At 35.7% G+C, this 16256-nt stretch overlaps 1 protein-coding gene across 3 annotated transcripts in view; it reads left to right on the top strand.

The window, feature by feature from the left end:
• NEDD1 (NEDD1 gamma-tubulin ring complex targeting factor) overlaps window positions 1-16256 on the top strand; it is a 53267-nt gene that overhangs the window by 24533 nt on the left and 12478 nt on the right. For 2 of the 3 annotated variants that reach the window (XM_029954775.1, XM_029954776.1), the window contains exons 6-11: window positions 4808-5037; window positions 6435-6636; window positions 7017-7212; window positions 11509-11646; window positions 14093-14137; window positions 15000-15202. In XM_029954775.1, coding sequence (XP_029810635.1) covers window positions 4808-5037; window positions 6435-6636; window positions 7017-7212; window positions 11509-11646; window positions 14093-14137; window positions 15000-15202 — 1014 coding nt within the window. The remainder of the gene's footprint in view (window positions 1-4807; window positions 5038-6434; window positions 6637-7016; window positions 7213-11508; window positions 11647-14092; window positions 14138-14999; window positions 15203-16256) is intronic. The other variant, XM_029954777.1, reaches the window with a different exon arrangement.

Below are 16256 nucleotides of genomic sequence, written 5' to 3'. Positions count from 1 at the left end.
TACTAGCATGTATTTTGGGGCTCATGGGGATTCCTGATAGTCTAGTTTTGTTGTAAATGTTCATGGGATTTTAGTTTTGCTGTCTAGGTTGCTATTTGTCTGTAACACACACACACACACACACACACACACACACTCTCAAACACTCACACTCACTGTGCTGGAGATCCCCAAGAACAGGTGTGATGATTTACTAGGAGGACTCACAGGACTCAACATATAATCATACACATGGGCTAGGATTTATTACAGTGAAGTATAAAACTGAATTGGCAAAGGGAAAAGGTACACTGGGTGAAGTCCTGAGTATACCAGATATGAGCTTCCAAGTGTCCTCTCACTGTGGAGAAAATGTCCTTAATTTCTCTAGCATCAAAAGTGTTACAACATATATGAAACACTGTCTACAAGGAAGCTCGTTAGAGACTCGGACAGGGTTTTTAGTGAGGCTGGTTATGGAGGCACCTTCTGTCTGCCATATATAAACTTTCAGACTACCAGAAGGAGAGCAGGTGTTCAGCCATGGTTCAGCCACAGACTATATCTTTTACACAGTTTAGGCATAGTGAGCCACTCTTACAATTAGAGGAGTGGGAACTTCCCCAAATCCCAGTTCCCAGGCAGCAACCAAGGACCAACCATGAAAAGTAGGACTTGCTAAGGATAGGCGGCCCAGGCCTGCTTGTGAAGTCTTTTCTGCATGCATATTCACACACACACACACACACACACACACACACACACGGAAGAATTCAGAGACATTCAGAAACTCTGCCACTACCATAACAACTAACTTTTCAGAGTCTTCCAGTTAAAAGGATTTTAAGCAAGACAGATATATTCAGATTTCCGGTTTTGAAGAGGTTACTGCTGTAGTGATGTGAAGGATGGATAGTAAGCTACTGAGAATGGAAGGGGGCAGTGGCTCCAGTGACAGTCGATTAGTGCTTGAAATAAGACTCTGGAAAGTGAGAAGAGTGGGGGATGGAGTTGAAGGGATATTGTATATATGTATGTGTATATAGGTACACACATATACAGAGTGTAAGTGTATAATGTATATATGGTGTCTAATACATATATACACATATATATGGATATTAGAGATTATAAAGCTATAATAAAATATGAATATATTCTTATCTCTGAAGATAAGGCTTTTCTAAGTATAAGAACAAAGTTATAAGTCAGGGGAACAAATTTGATAAATCCAAGTACATAAAAACTTAAATTCTGGCAAAAACCAAGACTTGAAAAAATTAACAAGATTGAAAGGAAAATGGAGAAATATTTATACCTATGAGAGGATTAATGTCTTTATTATAGTAAGATCAGTTGCAAAATAGGATTTAAAAAAATCTTAATAGCCCAATAGAAAATAAATAAAGTAGATTAATGGGCAATTCACAAAAAGGGAAGACAGATGGTCACTTAGCATTTTTCATCCAATAGCCTTTAAAGCATGAACAACAGTGAAATACAAATTCTTTCATAAACTAGCAGTTTTTAAAAATGATAGGGTACTTGGAAATTAGAAATAACCTAAATGTCCAATATTAGATTATTTAGGTAAATTGATATACTAATACATTCATGTATTATCCAGCTATTAAAATCACATAATAAAAATATTAGTGACAACACCAACTTTATAATAATAAAGTATGATTCCAGGTTTTCTGTTTATACATTTTGAATTCACACAAGCGTACATTCACACAGAAAAATATTTAAACAGGGGTGCCTGGGTGGCTCAGTTGGTTAACTGTCTGACTTTGGCTCAGGTCCTGATCTCACGGTTCATTGGTTCGAGCCCCTGTGCTGACAGCTTAGAGACTGGAGCCTGCTTGAGGTTCTGTATCTCTCTCTCTTTCTTTCTGTCCCTCCCTTGCTTGCAGTCTGTCTCTCTCTCAAAAATATATAAACCTTAAACATATATTTAAACAATAAAACTAAGACTTATTTACAACAAAACTAATAATTAGTTTTTCTGTAGGTGGTAGGTTTATGGATGATTTTTTTGTCTTCTTTTTTTGGTATGTGATTTTGTTTTGTTTTGTTTTTTTTCATACATTTTTAGCAGGGATCAACAGCCTATGAGCCAATGGCTGGCTGTTAGTTTTTGTAGATAAAGTTTTATTGGAACACAGCTGTGCTCATTCATAATGCTTTTGCGGTACAACAGCATAAGATATTTACTACCTGGTCCTTCAAGAAAAAGTTTGTTAACGCCTGATATAGAGTGATGTATTTTTTATATTTAGAAACATATATTTCTGCACAAGCACATATATTCTTACATAATAATAATGTAAGAAAAAATAGCATTGCTGCTTTATAGGGATTTTTTAAATAGGGTTCTTGGGAATATAATTTTTTCTTAGAAATAGCTTGAATCTGGAGCCATAAAGGGGCTTAATAAGTGCTGCTGTTGCTGATATGTATTAGTACTTATTTTAAATATAATTTAGCAGATTAATAGTTTGGATATCCAGGATTTTGGATACTCTCTTAATGATACTCTAAAGACATGATGATTTAATAGATGTAGAGAGGTCAGAAATGAAGCTACACTGATTTCTTTAAATGGTTTCGGGGAGCCATTTAAAGAAATCAGTGTAGCTACTTCTGGGTTTTTTAAAAAAAGTACATGTGAAAGATGGTCAGATAGGTGCAAAAAACAATGAAGAATGAGTCCTCTGAGAATAGTGGCATTGGCTACTGCATCCCTGGCTCTGTGCAGAAACTGTATTTAATCCTCAGAACAATCTTGATTGGAAAACAAGAGTGTTTCTTCTTTTGTAGATGAGTATACTCCCTGGGTTTGAGCCCCGCATCGGGCTCTGTGCTGACAGCTCAGGGCCTGGGGCCTGCTCAGATTCTGTGTCTCCCTCGCTCTGCCCCTCCCCAGCTTGCTCTCTGTCTCTGTCTCTCAAAATAAAGACATAAAAAATTAAAAAAAAAAAAGTTGCCATATAGGTCCAAGAATAGAAAGCAAATTTGGAATTTAGGTTTTGACTTAATCAAGAAATGCATTTTTAACTATATATATATATATACATATATATACACACACATATAACTTATATATATATAAAAGTTTCATTGCATAAAGTAGTAAGCTTCTTGTTCCTTGCTATATTTTGGATGACCATATTTTAACGACTCCTGCTATGGCTAAGAGGTTGAATTTTATGTACTTTGAGGATCTAGGAGGTCTGTGATTTTATGGTTTTATTTATTTATTTAAGTTCTGCCTGTGTATTTAATTTAAATTTAGATTTTATGAAGGACCATAACTATATGAACTCTTCACATGCTGCAGAATTTTTCAAAAATTGATGTCTTATGTTTTGATAGGTTGATATGTGACTCTATAAACATCTAATTCACTAAGGATCTCTATGTCTTTTATATAGTTAAGCTCTGAGTTTATTTTTTCTTGAGTGTAGACCATAGGAAAGATTTGCCTATCGGAGTGGATATAGTTTTCCTCAACAAAAAAAGCAACATCTAAAGCGTTTTCTGTTTGTACTCCAACCATATGAAAAGGATGATCGTAGTAATTATCTTACCTTAGGTGTCTGGTAACAAATACTACTTTTGTTTCTTTGGACAGAATTTGTTTGGTATTATTCCTAAATATTTTTGTTGTTGAGGGCTATTGTGTGTTGTTTTATAAACATCTTAGAAATAGGTAGTATATGAGATGTTAATATGTAGAAGCTAGTGGTTTCAAATCCTTTTGGAGTGTGATAGATTAAACTAGATAGACCGAACAAACAACCTTGAGATCTGGCTTTTGTTCTGTGCCAGTTTTATCTGGACCTATATATATATATATATATATATATAGCTGCTATGTGCCTCGAGCCTGCTTCATTGCTTTATTCAGTACTCTAACTTAACTCTTTGAAGATGTCTTACAGCCAGTTTCCCACTCTTGTGGATTCTACTTCTAATTTCTGTATTTACATTGTTGTTTCTGTGCAGGGAAAAATTAGTTTAAATGTAAAATACTTAGTCTTCAGCTCATTAAATAATATAAATACAAATTTGAAAGCAACATTTTAGTAAAAGTGGATAAAATTCATCCGGTTTTAATTCAAGACCTATTTACTCACACTGAATCTTTATTTATTCTGGTCCAGCAGAAAGTAGAAAGAGAGAATGTCTCCACTGCCTCCAGGGAGGAGTGTTTAGAGAAAGGCCTGTATTGCCCTCAGGCTAATGCTTTTGCAAGAATGGGTGTAGTCCATCCAGCTCTAGAGTGTAGTCAATTATTTCTTGGTGGTTTAGTTAATTTTTTATTATGCTTCAGGTGTTAAATTGCCAGTACATCAGATGCTCAGATTCAAACAAATATATTTAAATATCTAAAATGTATATAGGAAATAAGTTTGAAATGTTGCTCATTCTCTGCCAGTGTACTCTTATACTTGTTTGTGATTTGGCTACTACTGGGCCTTTTACTTATGGTAGATGTTCCTAATCCTGAGGAATTAATGCAGTAATCTAGTCATTTTATATTTTTTCTCGGCAAAAGGGGAGATTGAGGTAGCTCTATTCCAAGATAATAAAATCATGACATGTTTAACTACTAGAATATTGCTATGTATGGGGTCATCTTATAGGCCACTAAATGATTTTACGGTTCTCATAATTAAACCCGGTTACTCTATAAACGAGAGAAGTCCTAAATCCCTCATGAATAGTGTGGTCGATGGTCGGCCATGATTTATATAGTTTGTATAAAATGCTCTTATGAATGCTTACAATTACATAAAATTTATTCTTATTTTTATAGTCTGTTCGGCACTTGAAGTACTCCTTGTTTAAGAAATCACTTCTGGGCAGTGTGTCCGATAACGGAGCAGTGACTCTCTGGGATGTGAATGGTCAGAGTCCGTACCATAACTTTGACAGTGCGCATAAAGCTCCAGCCTCAGGCGTCTGCTTTTCTCCTGTCAATGAACTGCTCTTTGTGACTATAGGCTTGGATAAAAGGGTCATTCTCTATGACACTTCAAGTAAGAGGTAAGTGTGATAGGATCATTTCTTAAGTTACTAACAGATAACTATAATCTCATTAACAGACATATTTGTGATTTGTATAGACCTCTGATTAATGTTCGGGACATCTAAAGCTTGTGTACTTGATATCTAAAAGCTGAAATTTTCTTTTTTCTCATATGCAGAAAAAATTAGATGAGATGTGGATATTCTTTAGAGTACATCTGGATGATGAATGTTGAGAATAGCATGTTAATGATTTCACATCTTTATTTTAACACACATAGTATTCTTTTAAAAAATACAACTAAATATGTATATTTTTAAAGCTATATGATTAATTTGCTTTAAAATTATTTCATTATCTAGAGCAGCGTTTTAAACTATTAACAGTTTGGGCTGGATAATTCTTGGATGTGGGGGGTGTACTATCCTGGGTATTATAGACTATTCAGCAGCATCTACCCACTAGATGCTAATAGCATTTCCCAAATTGGCAAAAGTAGCAAAATTGCCCTCAGTTGAGAACCACTGATCTCGAGCTAAGGGATATGTAATCTTCTAAGTATCTGGGTCAGTTGTGCATTCTTCTCTTTCTTACTGTTATATCTGCGCTTGGTTAGCTGTAAAAAAAAAAAAAGAAAAAAAGGTACAAGAGTGCTGCAGGTGTATTCATGACACCTAACCATACCTAAAAATTAGATGGAAGAGAATGGTAGTGTTACTACTAGGGAGGGACTCCCTGTCAGCCCTTGAGAAAAGTTTACTGTTACTTGTTTCACTGTCTTTTTAAAAAATTTTTCTGCTTTACTCCTTCTTTTTGAACTAATTTACTGAGAACCTCAAGAGTCAGTAAGCATTTCTCTCATATACAAGCTGTGGCAAAAAGCTCAACTTGAGTAGATCAGTATCCATATTTCTGTATTGGCCTATGAGGACCAAGCCACATGGATTGTTAGCTTTTTGGTCAAGAAATGCACAGCTAAGAACAAAGTAGCAGCTGCTCCCCTGTGAAAGGTCATAGTCCTCTTGAGACTTGAGCAAGTCAATAAATGGAAAGGGGATACGTGAGCCCTCCTTCACCCTGAGACTAGAGCCCTTGTTTGTGGAGTGACACCCAGGAAGTCTGTCATGTTTTCCGTCAGAGTAGTCGTTACGAAAAGGAATAGATACTGCTTCTGAAGATGTGGAACTTACCTATTGGAAGTGAGTAGAAAAATAGGTGGAGTGTTCAGCAGTTCCTTTATATGCCACTGTGTTAGAACTGTCTCTAAGTCTAATTCTGAATTTCTGCCCCACACAAATATTCGGGACGTGTATTCTAAGTAACTTTGGTTTTGGTCGATCGCTGTTTAAGGTCACATATACTTGTACACCTGTATGTACTCGCCTCCTGCATAGACTTGTTCCCTTTTCCCTAGGCTAGTGAAAACGCTGGTGGCCGATGCCCCTCTAACTGCAGTAGATTTCATGCCTGATGGAGCCGCTCTGGCTGTTGGATCTTCCCGTGGGAAAATATATCAATATGATTTAAGGATGTTGAAATCCCCAGTTAAAACCATCACTGCTCATAAGACTTCTGTGCGATGTATAGCATTTCAGTACTCCACTGCTCTTTCTAAGGTAAGGTATTTTCTTTCTTTTCATTATTTTTGATTTTACTAAGTAAGTTTATCTCAGAATATGGAAGTCATATTTTGTCCATTAAACACAATGTGGTTTTGCTTTATGATTATTCTTATATGAAAGCATTTAAAATAATTTTGGTACAAAGTCATTTGATACTTGGTTTTAAAACTACTTTTTGTGCTTAATTCTCATATTTCTTCAAAAATATTTCAAAAGCATTTTTGGTTGAGAGGGAAACTCTCAGATCCATCAGCAGGCTTAAGATTGTAAGGGAAAATATATGTATTTTTAACCTAATAGGGAATTGATAAAATATTAATGTATAGTATGGAGCATTAGAAACCTGAGCTTTTAAATATTCCATTGCATTTCAGTCAAGTTTAAATACAGGCTCTTCAAATAAGCCCACAGCTGTGAACAAACGCGCCATCACCGTGAGTGCCACCAGTGGAGGAGCTCAGAATTCCGGAGTCGTCCGCGAAGTAGCCACCTCTTCTGTTGGCACGGCTCTCCCACAGCCCGTGACCACAGCGGCGGGGAGAGGAGCAGCTGCCGTTCAAGACAAAGCAGGTAAGTGCTGCTTCTGCACTTACAGTGTTTGGAGTTTCCACCCAGCAGCCCACCCCGAAGTATATATTGTTAGCACTTTCTTCAAGAGCCTAGAACTCAAATTCACTTGTGTATTTAAGTAAAATTACTAGTAGATGGTAAAAATGGAATAAATGACCATTTTAACTTGAGCTATAAATTTTTAAAAAATTAATGAAAAGTACTTACTCTGTCCAGCTAAATTTTTTTTAATGTTTGTTTATTTTTGAGAGAAAAGGAAAGCACAAGTCAGGGAAGGGCAGAGAGAGAGAGGGAGACACAGAATCTGAAGCAGGCTCCAGCCTCGAGCTGTCAGCCTAGGGCCTGATGCAGGGCTCAAACCCATGAACTAACCCGAAGTTGGATACTCAACTGATTAAGCCACCCAGGTGTCCCTAGCTAAACTTTTGTTGTAGGAAATATTATCTTACAAATAGAATAATGCCAATTTAGAAATTATCCTTAATACCACTCCGGACTGGATGACTTTCCCTGTGTGTTCAGATTAATCAGTAGAGAATATGCTTCTCTGACGCTGTCAGTTTGATGTGATCTCTGAGTTACAAAAAAGCTATTAGTGGCTTCTTTATTTCATATTTCAAAATGTAATGTGATGAAGTGAATTTATTTAAGCACTAAATAGTGCCTGACACATATTAAACATTATATTAGTAGTTTGTTAAACAAAAATGTTGTCCTTTTTAAATAATTTCTTCTACTCTGATAATCATATTGATGAAGTGGTTCTTAAAGAATTCATTTAGACATTGTGAGACTGTAAAGTGTTGATAAGCTTCCCTGTGTTTATTATAGAGAATTTTCTTTTTCTCACAATTCCTGAAAAAATATATTTTTTAATTTTTAGAAGTTATGCTATACTATCACCTTACAACATATTCTTTAAAGTCTGTGTGGTATATATACCACTGTGTTTCCAAACTAGTCTCATTAGAAATAGATGTATCCATGTCTCTTTAAGATTTCCTTCTCAGCATGAGTTTATGATTTTCAAGTAGAAGCAAGATTTTAATTTGTTAGCCTTGATAGTATGGAATAGTTGTTTTAAAAAATAGTATATATATTCATTATAAATTTTCTGTTAATATCTACAACATCCTTACATAAAAGTCATTATTATATAGAAAAATACTTAGTTCTTATTTAAGAACTCCTAGAAGTAAATATTATTGCTGTATACTTGGAAGAAGAAATTAGTTTTGAAATACTACTTTGAGTAATGTTTGCCAAGAGTTGAATTAACTGTATTATGAAAATTGTTACTATTTTCAAAGATAATTTTTATTATTATTGATTTTATTCATATTTTCAAAGTTAAATAAAATAAGGTTTCTCTCATTTACTCTGAGCTTTATGAAACCTCACTGTTGTTCATTTAGCTTTTAATAAGGAAGCTCGTATAACAATAACAGTATTAATTAGGAAATTCAAGACTTGGGTCTACAGGATCACTGATTAATGCTAACTCTTGGCTGATTAGCAAAGTTTCTGACAAAATGAATGTTTGCTCTGTACCCACAAAGAGTTAGAAACTTTTGTTTATTAATTTTATTTTGAAATAATTGCAAACTTATGGAAATTTTTCAAAAATAGTACAAAGAATTCCCGAGCTCTGTCTAGTATATCCTACAGCAGATTCACTGTTTTATAAATTTTGCCACATTTGCTTCATCATTTGCTCTCTCTTACACACACATACCTGTACATTTTTCCCTCTCTGAAACACTGAGAGTATGTTAAGCATAAGTCTTGGGTCTGGGACTTCCAAAAGTATGGCTTTGGGAAGTTTTTTAACCAATTTGAGTCTTATTTTCTTTTCAATAGATAATATTTAACTTTTAGGGTTGTTATGGAAACCAGAGAAAATGTATCAAAAATGCCTGGCACATGGTAGGCATTCAGTAAATTATGCTTTTACTAATACTGTCATCACAGTTTTCATCATCACTATTGCTGTTATTTTAAACTCCCTGTATAATAAGTCTGAGATTTGAAAAAGGTTTATGTTGCTTCTACTAAAGGCGCCAACCAGGGCATTCCCGCCAATGGTACAGGAGGCTTCCCTTTTCTCCACATCTTCACCAAATCCAGTTGTTTCTTGTGTGGTTGATTTTCGCCATTCTGACTGGTGTGAGGTGATGTTTCATTGCTGTTTTGATTTGTATTTCTTTGATGATCAGTGATGTTGAGCACCTTTTCATGTGTCTGTTTGCCATCTGTATGTGTTCTTTGGAGAAATGTCTATTCATGTCTTCTGCCCATTTTAATTGGATTATTCATTTTTTGAGTGTTGGGTTTTATAAGTTCTTTACAGATTTTGGACATTAACCCTTTATCAGATAGTGTCATTCGCAAATATCTTCTCCTATTCCGTAGGTTGCCTTTAGTTTTGTTGATTGTTTCCTTTGCTCTGCAGAAGATTCTTATTTTGATGAAGCCCCAATAGTTTACTTTTTGCTTTTGTTTCCCTTGCCTCCAGTGGCATATCTAGAATGAAGTCATGTCAGAGAGGTTACTGCTTGTGTTCTCCTCTAAGATGTTAATGGTTTCATGTTTCACATTTAGATCTTTAATCTATTTCGAGTTTATTTTTGTGTATGGTGTAAGAAAGTGGTCCACTTTGATTCTTTTGCATGTTGCTGTCCAGTTTTCACAACATCATTTGTTGAAGAGACTGTCTTTTTCCCACTGGATATTCTTTCCTGTTTTGTTGAAGATTAATTGACCATATCCTTTTTTGTGGGTTTTCTACTCTGTTTCATTGATCTTTGTATCTGTTTTTGTGCCACTAAACACTGGTTTGATCACTACAGCCTTGTAATAGAACTTGAAGTCTGGAATTGTACTGTATCCAGCTTTGCTTTTTCTTAACTGTAGAGAAGAAACTGATGGTCACCCGAGGGGAGGTGGGTTGGGGATAGGTGAAATAGGAGATGAGGGTTAAGGGGGGCACTTGTGATGAGCACTGGGTGTTGTATGGAATTGTTGAATCACTATATTGTACACCTGAAACTAATATGATACTGTATATTAACCAACTGAAATTTAAATAAAAACTTAAAAAAAAATAAAGAACCTCTGGAGACTTATTGCTAGTGCTTACTTTTGGTAGGAAACAGCCATGTAAGGAGAAAAAATATAAGGCTTTAGCAGTACTTTCAAATGATACCAAACTTCTGTTTCTTAAAGTTCCGGAGTCTAGAGTTATGATTCATACATGTTTAAGGACCTAAAAGGAAAAAAGAAAATGTCTTCTTTATAGCAATTCAGCCCTTGGTGTAAACACTTAAGTGACAGTGGTGTATAAATGTTCGGTAATATTTTAACTTTCTATCCGGTACTATTATAAAAGTTTATTTCATTTTCTAGACTTGGATATTTTTGGATATGTTGGCTGTTTTTGTTTTTATCCCGGATTTTCAGTTTTCATTTGGGACCAATGTAGCAAATGAAGCACTATTTAAATAATAGTGTAATAAATACAGTAACATGCTACCTAAATTAAAACACCAGATATTCATCACAGGTCTCGAATCTCTAGAAGTCAGTCCTTACCCAGAAATGAGCAAGAAGCTCCTGAACTCACAGAGTTCCTCATTCAAAGCCCCTGCCCTAGTCCCTTGCGTTATATCCTGGCGGGAAGAACAAAACCACGTGGCTCTTATTACTGTCTGCTAGGCTGTTCTTCATGAGTTTAGTATTCTGGTTTCTTTCCTCCTGGTAAACTCTCCGGAGGCTAGTCCGGAGGCTAGCTCCATAATACTGAGAGCATGGTACGCTTCCACTGTTAATGAAAGAAAAGACAGAAGAGAGCAGAAAGAGATCCATTTACCGCAAGTTGGGGAAAGGAAGTAACACTACTTGAATCCTGCTGCATGTCAGGCACCATGCTAAATGCCCTTTACAGACTTTTTAAATGATTTGTAGATGATCATAAAAGTGAGTCTATTCTAATAGAAGTTGATGGTGTCCAATACACTCTATTTAAGGAGGTAGCAAAGTATATAAATCATTTTAGAAAAATTTCATCAAAAAGGCTAAAATAAGATGGTATTATATAAGTAGATTATTTGCTTTTGAGGAGTGCTTCATCACATGAAAATTCTGGTTAACTGAGCTGTTGTTGTTTTGTTTTCCTGATGCTCATAGTTGTGATATTATCAGTGATGTGGATAATGCATTAATTTTTAGAACTGAGCTTCTGATGGTGAATTTATTTGGATATAGTAACACTTCTTTTTATATCTAATTTTCCTATAGATATAAAAGGTTTGCCTCGAAGCATAAACACTGATATTCTATCTAAGGAAACAGACAGTGGGAAAAATCAGGATTTCTTCAGCTTTGATGATACTGGAAAAAGTAGTTTAGGTGACATGTTTTCACCTATCAGAGACGGTAAGTCTGTTCAGACCAGAGGATCATGTTCTCTTGCTGGCAGTCATTACATTTTTAGTCTAGCTAAAAGACGTGGGTAATGGCTTCAGTCTGACTCTGTTCATGACAGCTGCTAATTTTCTCAGTCCCTGGGGTGGTATCTTTTCCTTTGCCCTGATATTTCGGATGTACCATTCTAAAGTATATGCTTGTCATTTTCACATGGGAACTATGCAAATAGCGCTCAAGTTAGCATTTTAATTTCCACAGAAATGTCTTAAAGGAAATTTTGCCGTCATAGGCAATTTTTTAGTTGTATCTAAATAAGTCTTAAAATCTTAGATATTTTGATAGGCAAAAAATATCTCTTAATCTTAAAATGTTGTTTATTTTTTGATTATTAGTATCTAATTGGTATTTATTCATTGTTTTCATGAAGAAATATGGCTAGGTGATAGACTGCCTCACCTTACACTATGTACGAAAGGAACACACACACACACACACACACACACACACACTCTCTCTCTCTCTCTCTCTCTCTCTCTCTCTCTCTCTCTACCTCCTTGCCTCCCTCTCTCCTTCTCCCCATTGCTAGGAGATGTTGCCATTAAAAAGAAAATAAAAACAAAAAAGTTTGCCATTTTGATATATAAAAACATGTATCATTGTTATTCATACTGTATGAACCAGGCGCATTATTTGACTGTGCTTCTTTGGTACTGATGTTCATACTGTTTTCATTAACAGGATAGTCTCTCTGCTAACCACAGTATTATCAACAATATGGTTGATACAAAACTTCTCGAAATAGAATTAACAGGCCAAAGGGTATGAATATTTAAGCATGCCAAATTATACTCTAGAAATTTACCTAATAACATATTCAGAGTATCCTACAAAGATTTGTGTGTTTATTGTTTGTTTATATTAGTGAAACTCTGGAGTAAATCTAAATGTCAACAGTAGTAGTATGTTTAAATTGTTACATCCACTCTTGATCTTACAGAGTTTCATTTTTTACTTTAAAATTATCTATTTCCCAAATTTTCTACAATTAATTTCATAATTAGAATAAATAGGCATGCCTGGGTGGCTCTGTTGGTTAAATGTCTGACATCAGCTTAGCTTGTGACCTCAGGCTCATGACTGCAAGCCCCACGTCAGGCTCTGTGCTGATAACTTAGAGCCTGGAGCCTGCTTTTGAGCCCGCTTTTGATTCTCTCTCTCTCTCTCTCTCTCTCTCTCTCTCTCTCTCAAAAATAAACATGAAAACAATTGAAAAAATAAATATCTTTTTAAAAAAGAAAGAAAAATACTTATGTGATGGCACAGATTTAGTGCTCTATGCCTTCTTACCCTGAAAATGACATTTGCCAGGTCAGATTTCCCTGTCTTCTACCTAATGAAAGAGAAAGGATTCCTTTCTTTCTGGACGAAGAGAGGTCAGACTACATAGTTAGAGAATAAAGCGAGGAAAGATACGGGCAAAGGAGAGTAAAATGGCTTGGGCTGGAGTTGAGAAAGGTTTCGGAGGTTAGTAACCATATGGGGAGCTTTGGGTTATGAGAACCCCCGGGGTAGCTTTTGAATTGAAGATTGTAGGAAGGAGCTTTTTGAAAGTGTTTGAGATAGAAATGAAATTCTCTTTAATGGTTTTTAAGAGAAATGAATAAAGGATAGAAATTCTTCTTTAATTTTTAAAAAACATGATTAGAATTTGAGCCTTATGCCCTTCATTTGTTAGAGTTTCATATTATTAATAAGAAAAAAACCATGGAAACTAATTATAGTACTGATTTTCATTGTCAAGAGACTTGTGTTTGATCTCAAGAATGCAACTCTACTTAGGTAAAAGGCTTATTAATCTGTGCCTCAATGTCTTCATCTTTTAAATCAGAATATTTCTACTTTTGTTAAGGGAAAACTAATAATTTCTAAAAGTATATGTGTAAAATAAATGTGGGGGGTGCATGGGTGGCTCAGTTGGTTAAGCATCCGACTTTTGATCTCAGGTCTTGATCTCACGATCCCGAGTGTTCAGGACCTGCACTGGGTGTGAAGGCTATGTAATAAATAAATAAATAAATAAAATAAAATGAAGACATTATCTTCATTATATAGATGCAGAAACCAAAGCTTAATCATATAAAGCTTGTCTGAGGTCATAGAGCTACTGAGTGGTGTAGGCAGAGCTGGATTATAGGTCTCTGGACCCTACTGTAGTGCTTTTCTAGCATACCTTGCTGTCTCATTAAATGACCCTATACCATAAAATTTCTTTTCATATTTGCTGCTATGCATGAAGCTAAAAGAATGAAAAGGGAAGTTTATAAGAGTCCCAACTATAACTTCACTCAGATTTTCCTTCTTGAAATTGAACTCTTTGGTGAATTAGTAGGAAACTTAATTTGCTATGGCTTCTTTTTCACAATTAAAAAAATTTGATTTTCTAATTTTATTATAGATGCTGCAGTTAACAAGGGAGGTGATGAGTCCATAGGCAAAGATGGTAAGAACTATTGAGAAGTATTTTTATGAAAATTTGAAAAGATATTGTGTTATCTATTGATGTGTAACAAATTACTCCAACCTTTTGAAGCTTAAAAGAATGTTTATCACCCCATAATTGTGGGTTAAGAATCTGAGCATGGCTTAGTTTAATCGGGGTATCAACAGGGCTGCAGTCATCTCCAGGGTTGACTGGGTAAGGATCTACTTCCATAACATTCATATGCCTACTAGGAGAAGAGACCAGTTCTTCCCGTGTGGGCCTCTTACAGGGCACCTGCCAGCATGGCAGCTGACGTCCCTCAGAGCTGGAGAAGGCCCTCAAAATGGAAGCTGCAGCATGTTTGTAACCTAATCTTGGGAGTGATATTCCACTTCCACTATCCTTGCTGTATTTTCTTTGTCAGAAGCGAGTTGCTAGGTTCAGCCCACGTTCAAAGGGAGGGAACCACACGAGGGCATGGGTCCATGGCAGAAGGCAGAGATCATTCAGAGCCATCTCAGAGGCTGCCTACCAAGATACGCTACAGATATATACTAAATTAACAATTTTCAGTTATCAGAAACTAATAATATTGACTAAAACATTAACTGGGCTTTGTGATTTTCAAAGTATTTTTACATATAATATCTCCTTAAGCCTTACCATTCAGACAGATGGATATCATTATTCACATTTACCGATTGGGAAACAGTTTTACAGTTTTTGCCCAAGATTTTGTGTACATCAAATAAGGGCTAGAGCTGACAAATGAACTTGTCTTCTCAATCCAAATCGCCTTTCTGTTATATTAGGTGCTTTTCTTAAATATTCAAGACTGGAGAAAATCATATGCAAATGGTGTTTTTCTCCTCTTTTTCAGGTCTTGACTTTCTACCACAATTGAACTCAGTTTTTCCTCCAAGAAAAAATCCAGGAGCATCAAGCACTTCAGTATTGCATTCTAGTCCTCTTAACGTCTTTATGGGATCTCCAGGGAAAGAAGAAAATGAAAATCATGATCTGACAGCTGAATCTAAGAAAATATATCTGGGAAAACAGGAACCCAAGGACTCCTTCAAGCAGGTATCTGCCTGAAAATGGTACTGAACTCGCTGTGTGCGTTTGTCAGTAGCAGGCATCATGAAGCTCATCACTAGACAGGAAGTGGGCAGCTGCCAGGGATTTGTCCTGATTATTGACAGTGCTGAACACTTACCACCTAGAAAAATATTCTTAAATCTTGATGTCATATGTTAAAAGCAAAAGTATATTTTTGAAATCTTTCTTTTAAAAATTTAGAGGTAACAGCAGACGTAGACTTACACTGTTTTTTTCCAAGACAAAATACTTGACTAAGAATAGTTTATACCTGAGGTTTTTTTTTTTTTAATTTTTTTTAATGGTTTTTATTTAATTTTGAGAGACAGAGAGAGACAGTGTGAGCAGGGGAGGGTCAGAGAGGGAGGGAGACACAGAATCTGAAACAGGCTCCACGCTCTGAGCTAGCTGTCAGCACAGAGCCCGATGCGGGGCTCGAACCCAGGAACCGTGAGATCATGACCTGAGCTGAAGCCGGACGCTTAACCCACTGAGCCATCCAGGCACCCCTATACCTGAGGTTTTTAGAATGTATTTCCGTTGCCACAGAAAGCCCCAGTTGGTGGTCAAGTCATTTACCCTAAGTCTTCGAGCAAAGGGATAGTGCTAAGAAACTAATATATCCTCATTACCTTCTGCTATAATACAGTATCCAAAATAGAAGTTAATTTGCTATTTAGAAGAGCTTAAAATGATCAAATATTACCAGGAAGGCTGAGTCTCTTCTGTAATATGTCTGTTTATTTTCATATTGAGTTTTTAGAATGATACTGAAAATACATTGAAGTACAAAAATGTCTTTTGACTTATTTTTGAGATATTTCTGACTAGTTACTATGTGAGAGTCTGGTTTCTTTTGTTGTTGTTTGTTTGTTTGCTGGTGATTACCATTTTAAAGATACTCAGTAGCAGAGTAAGTGATCTTTTCTCTATCATGTTCTCATTGAAATTGTTTATTGTGTTTGATTAGAGGACTGAATTTATTTTGCCACTAGTTTTAGCAGGTTTTTTTCTCCTTCTGTATCCCTCTTATTCTTCA

Source organism: Suricata suricatta, chromosome 10, assembly GCF_006229205.1.
Source record: "Suricata suricatta isolate VVHF042 chromosome 10, meerkat_22Aug2017_6uvM2_HiC, whole genome shotgun sequence".
Taxonomy (NCBI): domain Eukaryota; kingdom Metazoa; phylum Chordata; class Mammalia; order Carnivora; family Herpestidae; genus Suricata; species Suricata suricatta.
Note: the sequence above shows the minus strand (reverse complement) of the source record. Positions and strands in the feature narration are given on the sequence as shown.